At 40.7% G+C, this 7,098-nt stretch overlaps 1 protein-coding gene across 2 annotated transcripts in view; it reads left to right on the top strand.

Moving 5' to 3' along the window:
* cad (carbamoyl-phosphate synthetase 2, aspartate transcarbamylase, and dihydroorotase) overlaps window positions 1-6,797 on the top strand; it is a 28,852-nt gene extending 22,055 nt beyond the window's left edge. For both annotated transcript variants that reach the window (XM_042389834.1, XM_042389833.1), the window contains exons 34-44: window positions 89-229; window positions 575-664; window positions 797-941; window positions 1,208-1,401; window positions 1,845-1,919; window positions 2,017-2,229; window positions 3,546-3,671; window positions 3,783-3,938; window positions 4,350-4,451; window positions 4,988-5,082; window positions 5,727-6,797. In XM_042389834.1, the coding sequence (XP_042245768.1) occupies window positions 89-229; window positions 575-664; window positions 797-941; window positions 1,208-1,401; window positions 1,845-1,919; window positions 2,017-2,229; window positions 3,546-3,671; window positions 3,783-3,938; window positions 4,350-4,451; window positions 4,988-5,082; window positions 5,727-5,826 (1,437 nt within the window). In that variant the 3' untranslated portion in view covers window positions 5,827-6,797. The remainder of the gene's footprint in view (window positions 1-88; window positions 230-574; window positions 665-796; window positions 942-1,207; window positions 1,402-1,844; window positions 1,920-2,016; window positions 2,230-3,545; window positions 3,672-3,782; window positions 3,939-4,349; window positions 4,452-4,987; window positions 5,083-5,726) is intronic.
* Window positions 6,798-7,098: the final 301 nt, after the last annotated feature.

Raw genomic sequence — 7,098 nt, forward strand, 5'->3', positions numbered from 1 at the left:
CGTCCAGCAGAACATGATGTTTACGTGTCTCTTTGTGTTGCTGCTCACTTAGATTTGAATCATTTAAATCCTCGTCTTTGCCTCGCAGGTGGACTTGGAGCAGGAGTGGGTTATTCCTCAGGCCATGCAGTTCACAAAGTCCAAGTGGACGCCTTTCCAAGGTCTGAAGGTGAAGGGTAAAGTCCGCCGTGTGGTTCTACGAGGAGAGGTGGCGTACATCGACGGACAGGTCAGCACACGCATGCATGTTCACGGATATTTTCATTTCTTTCTACATTTATTGTGTCCAAAACCTCAAATTAAAGGCTTTGAAGTGAAATGAGTAAATCACTGAATCTGTTTTCCCTAAACCTCTTTCCACTTTTATTCAAATACAAATACAAATAATTTTGCTGCCTCAACAAATACAGATACAAATAGTGGGATCTCTGCACATTCCGACTATATACACACAAAAACCTTCAATAAAACTTGTTGTGTACACCCACATGTTGGTCTTTGTCACACACTGATGCCCATTTGTATTTTTATGTATGTCATTTTATTGGTTTAATAAAACCTTTGTGTCTGTCAGGTGTTGGTGCCTCCAGGTTACGGTGAAGATGTGAAGACTTGGCCGTCTGCTTCCATCCTTCCTGCTGAAGCCGTGAAAGAAAGTCCAAAGGTATCAAAGTGAATAAAATAAAGAATAAAATCAAATAATAGATGTATGTTGTTCTCTAGTCGTTCATTTATTCTAACGTGTGTGTGTGTGTTTGTGTGTGTGTGTGTGTGTGTGTGTGTGTGTGTGTTTCAGACTCCGGAGCATCCTCGTCCTACTCCTCCTCGTGAAGGCCCCGTGCGAACCAGAGCACCCAGCCCTCGACGCTCGGCGGCGGGAGAGAGCCGCTACCTGCTGCCTCCCCGCACCCACCGCTCCTCTGATCCTGGACTACCACCAGGTACTACAACTCCCATAATGCACTTCCACATCCTTCAAACTACTCTTTTTATGTCAGTGGAAGCGCCAAAGTTTGACACTGGACTTTTTAAAATGTTTTCTTGTGCAGAGCTTTGAAGCTGCTGGAGACAGCTTTAATCTTATTCAGTAAATTCATATTTTTTTACCTTTTTTAAATAAATATTGTGTCTTCTATCTACTGTCTGTGTATATTATAAGTTTCCTGTATTTAACTGATGGTGACTGACACGTTTCTGCTCTCTGTAGAGATGATCATGCTCCCGCCAGCCGCTGCCGGTGACGGTTACAGCCATCCTCCTCCTCTGTCCAGGCTGATGTCTCCTCAGTCGGTGCCGGGACAGATTCCTGCCGGTCAGATGTCTCACTTCCAGACGTCTCCTCTGCTGCACGTTCTGGTGGGCCAACACATCCTGTCTGTCAGGCAGTTCAGCAAAGAGCAGGTACACAACACACACACACACACACAACACACACACAACACACAAACACACACACACACACACACAAACACACAACACACACACAAACACACACACAAACACACAACACACAACACACACACACACACACACACACACACACACAACACACAAACACACACACACACACACAAACACAAACACACACACACACACACACACAAACACACACACACACAAACACACACACAACACACACACACACACAACACACACACACACACACACAACACACACACACACACACACACACACACACACACACACACACACACACACACACAAACACACACAAACACACACAAACAACACACACAACACACACACAGCAAGTTATTTCTGTCAAGTTGTGTTAATTATTAAAATAATAACTTGTTTGTTTGTTTGTTTCCTGGTTGTTTCAGATTTCTCACCTTTTCAATGTCGCTCACACGTTGCGTTTGATGGTGCAGAAGGAACGAAGTCTGGACATCCTGAAGGTCATTTATTGTGATATTTACTGCACATGAACACCTGTATGTGTGTTTATTCCTATGAAGACTCAAGAACTGCTTCCTCGTTCTCCTTACCGTGCAGGGTAAAGTGATGGCGTCCATGTTCTACGAGGTCAGCACTCGCACCAGCAGCTCCTTCGCCGCCGCCATGCAGCGTCTGGGCGGCTCGGTCGTCCACTTCAGCGAATCCACTTCGTCCACGCAAAAAGGAGAATCGCTGGCCGACTCTGTTCAGACTATGAGCTGCTACGCCGACGTCCTGGTGCTCCGACACCCGACGCCCGGAGCTGTAGAGGTGAGTCTCAGCTCTAAAAACAACCAGAGACTCATGTTAAACCACTGGGCCTTCACCACTCACTACTACTTGAAGTAAAGTATTCTCTCTTTTTTCAGTTTTTTTGCTGAAGAGGAAAAATTGTCACATGATCATAAAGCTCTCTTCAACAAAGGAAACATAAATACTGATGTTAACGTTTATTCAGTTGCTGTCAAATTTTGTCTAAAAATAACAAAAGTGCTCAGATCACCTGTTTAAAGCTTCCTGCACTGGTTTCCAGTTAGTTTTAGGATGATTTTAAGATGTTATATCATAGAGACGCTGCTGAGATGCTGTATATCCCTGATAAAGCTCTCAGATCACTAACAAACCCACAGACTAAGACATAAACGTACTGGGAGCGATAATTGATGCTCCTGTGTTGCACTGCAAGCATCAGATTTGGAATTCCAACACAAACTTTGTCATTTTGTCTTTGTATTAACAGCTGCATCAGTTGGATGTAATGAATGAATGCAGAGGAGGAAAATGAAACATCAGTGTCCACAGTGAATCATCTGTTGACTGTTTGATGGTTATTTATTTGCGCCGTGAAATAATCAGAATATAAAGTTTTATTTCTCATTCAGAGGTTTTGTTCTCTCTACTGCTCGTCTCCTTACTCGACCACCGCCGCGCTCTCTCTCTCTCTCACTCGCTCGCCCATGCTCAGCTGACTTGCGCTATCTCTCTCTCTCTCTTTTTCGGCTGTAGAGAAAACGGCTTCGGTCGCTGGGTTCCTCATTTGACGCTCCAAAAATCGAAACAAGGTTGGAGTAGACGTGTCAAGACAGTTTTACGCGCCTCATAATGCTTCTAGTGCGCGTTCAGCCATTAAAAACAGTAGTTATACTTCAAAACGTGCGCTCCCAGTGCGTTTGAGCCGGAGAGGAAATTTGTCAGATAAAACATAGAACACAGAGATTTAATCACATTCACTAAAGTACATAAAACATGCTTAAAACATAAAAAAACATAAAGAACATGTGTTCATCAAGTGACAACATAAAATCTAGAGTGTGTTTATCCATCATAATCGAATCTAACTATCAAAAGGTTAAAAAAAATAATAATAAATCACCTGCTAACATTGTGACAGTCAGGCTTTTAAGTTCCTGCTACAAACACACATTTTTCTCTCTCTATACTATAATTACATCATGAACAATTGATTGGATTTAAAGCTACTATATGTAGAATTTTCTCATTTCTGAGCTCTTCACCAGGTTTATGGTTCTCTCCAGTTCTGAGGATTTTCAGTGTTTGTGTAACTTCTCTCTGTCTGCGGCTCACAGAGCGCGTCACGTCACTGCCGTAAACCGGTGATCAACGCTGGAGACGGCGTCGGGGAGCATCCGACGCAGGCGCTGCTGGACGTCTTCACCATCAGAGAGGAGCTGGGGACGGTCAACGGCATGACGGTGAGGGACAGGAAGCTTATTATCGTTACGCCGTCCAACTGTTAGCTTTAACTTCTCTGATGTTTGACTGCTGTATAATTGAATCTGGATTGTTTGTGTGTTTCCTGTCAGATAACTATGGTCGGAGACCTGAAACACGGCCGCACGGTTCATTCTCTCGCCAAACTGCTGACTCAGTACCGCATCACGCTGCGCTACGTGGCCCCCAAGAACCTCCACATGCCAGCAGAGATCATCAGCTACGTGGCCTCCAAGGGCATCAAACAGGTTGGGACTGATACAGAGAGCATCAGATACATTTCTGTCTCACATGTGCATTTCTCAAAGGCGACTATTATACATTTACAACTATTTTAATAATCCAATAATCATATTATACATGTTTTTAAGCAGAACTGCCAAACATTTCCTGGTTCCAGCTTCTCTGCTTTTCTCTGTTTTATATGATTGTAAACTGAATATCTTTTGGCATGTGGGAAATTATAACCAACATTTTTACACTTTTTTGCCATTTTTCACATTTTATGGACTAAACAATTAATAGATAATGAGAATAATCAGCCCTGTTTGACTGTATTAATTCTAAATAATGAGCTCTTGATTGTGATCTGAGTTATAAATATAAAGTCCTCTACTGATGACTGATGACTGATGATGTGTGTTTGCGGCTGCGTGCAGGAGGAGTTTGAGAGCATCGAGGAAGCTCTGCCTGAGACCGACGTCCTCTACATGACGAGGATCCAGAAGGAGAGATTCGCATCTGAGGAAGAGTACAAAGCCGTAAGTAACGACGCTCTTCATCTCATCAGCTGATTTAATGTTGTCTCTTTAGATGAAGGAAGATCAGTAGTTTCTTTAAACAGAGTATCTGAAAAACCCTTAAATTTAATTCACAAAGGTTTTTAAATATTATTTCTTACCTGCCACAGAATGCTTCTCACCCCTACTGAACCTGAGCTGTTATATATATATATATATATATATATATATATATATATATATATATATATATATATATATATATATATATATATATATATACACCTGCAGAGCTATTTATAATGTTTTATTCATAATATTTTACACAAGAACATGTCGGCTGGCTGGTCAGAAGTGGAGAACCTGCAGGAGCTTTTAGGCTGAAACAACCACACGCACTCAATAACACAGTCGTTCACTCAGCCAATCAGAGAAGCTCGTTAGACAGAGCAGAGAGAGAGAGAGAGAGAGAGAGAGACACAAGCACACAAACACACAAAACGTTGAGTAAACGAGCTCCCTCTTAATGAAGTGTTGTTGTTGTTTGTTGTTGTCAGTGTTTTGGACAGTTCATCCTCACTCCTCACATCATGACTGTAGCCAAGAAGAAGATGGTGGTGATGCATCCGCTGCCCAGAGTCAACGAGATCAGGTGAGCCTCAGTCCGATACAAAAACCAGGTCCAAGTTGTGGTTCTGCTTGATAGTAATGATGTAAACAGTATTATCACTGTACTAAAATATAATATAATCACTTTACACCATCATCACTTGGATTTTATTCACCGAGCAGCTTCCTGTATGTTACAGTTTTATCCGACTCTGCATAAAGAATTAATAATCAGTTTGAACACTGTGAACAAAAGTAGGTCGATCCAAGTTGACTGGAAACGACTTGAAATGCAGCTCAGAGTCTCAGATTCTACTCACACATTCATGTTTTAGAAAGTCATGATTTTTTCTTCCTGATGAAATTGATCGACTGATTAATGGATAGAACTGTGTCGTAAATGTCATCTGCTGGGTTTTAACAGTTAGATTCATTTTTAAAAGGCTGAAAAGTTTGTAGAAAATAATAAGTTATACTGAACTCTTAAAGGCCTCCTGTGGTTAAACAAAATGAAACTATTATTATTAGAGTGTTTTACTGCAGTATATCATAAAACCAGTATACCAGCACATCTCTACTTGAAATATCCTTTATATTCCACTGACTTCTCTACTACAGACATATATTATTATTATATTATATTATATATTATTTATCTTTCTTTTCTTTTTTATTCTCCTCTTCCAGTGCGGAGGTGGACACCGACCCGAGAGCCGCATATTTCCGTCAGGCAGAGAACGGCATGTACATCCGAATGGCCCTGCTGGCCACCGTACTGGGCAGATAGAGATATATATATACATATATATATACATTTACACATGTGCTTCCTGTTTCTAGTATAAATGAAGTCAAAATCTTAGAGTAAGTTTTAGACACGGTACCTGCATGTTCTTTCTTCTACATTCCACACAGGTTACACATAATACAGTTAAATAACACGTAAAGATTTAAGTGACTCATTAAATGTATAAATGCTGTTGTAGACGGACCACTACCTGTTTGTTTTTTGATCCTTTTCTCACATGTAAAACCTGCTTTTTAACGTCTTAAAACACAATATTTTTTTCCGTGCTTCTTAACTAAGAATAGTTTAGATGCTTTACTGGGACCAGTGATAGTCTGAAACGGACCAACAGTAACTGTGGATCATTGAGACAACTAGAGGAGAGAAGAGGAGGAGGAGGGCGATGAGGGTGATGATGTTGGTTGATGATATGAATCTAAAGCTGCAGCTGCTGTAACGACGAACCTGCTGCAAAGGCAGTTTTTTTTTTTTTTTTTTTTGTCTTTTATCTACTCGAGCGTAGGTGACTTTAAAGGGACCAACCAGGATGTTAAAAGGGAGAAAAGAGAAAACAACTGCTACTTTGATCACTGGAAATTTCCCTGTGATCACACTGACAGCTGCTGGGTTTAAGGGGTTTTTCTCTATTCTGACCAACAATGACACCAGTTCTTTCTATTTGTTTGAGCCTGTTTTTTCTATAATGTTCCTTTTGCTGCTTAATCGTGTAGAATTAACTGAAAACTGGAAAACGCACAAATGTTCTCCAAACTTACACACGGTCTCTGATGGTTTAGGAATAATCGCTTTAACTGTTAGTCATTTCTTATAATAGAGCAGTTTAGAGGCAAAACCTTTTTTTTTTTTTTTTTTAATCCAGATGGGATTTAATGACAGTTGTTAAGTGTTGGTGGTGAACAACTTTGTATTATGTGGAGAAATAAATAATAAAAAAGACAATTTTCCCTTTTGCAGTTGATGTTGTCATTAATATCCACCACAAATCTGACATTAATACATTCAGTCACTGATTAACTGGCACAACAAACGTGTGATTAATTTTGTGTATTAGTGGCAACTTCCTTTATGTGAAGATCCAGATCCATCTTTAGTTCTGCAAACATAATGAAACATAGTGAATCGTGATGATTTTTTTGTGATGTAGGGCAGGATGCCACTGATTGTTCAGCACCTTGCGTGGCAGCTTGCTGTCATCACTGTGTGTGTGTGAACGCTATATAAAAATGCAAATCCTCATTCTGTTTCTGGGTT

This window comes from Thunnus maccoyii, chromosome 17, assembly GCF_910596095.1.
Source record: "Thunnus maccoyii chromosome 17, fThuMac1.1, whole genome shotgun sequence".
In the NCBI taxonomy this organism is placed as follows: Eukaryota; Metazoa; Chordata; class Actinopteri; order Scombriformes; family Scombridae; genus Thunnus; species Thunnus maccoyii.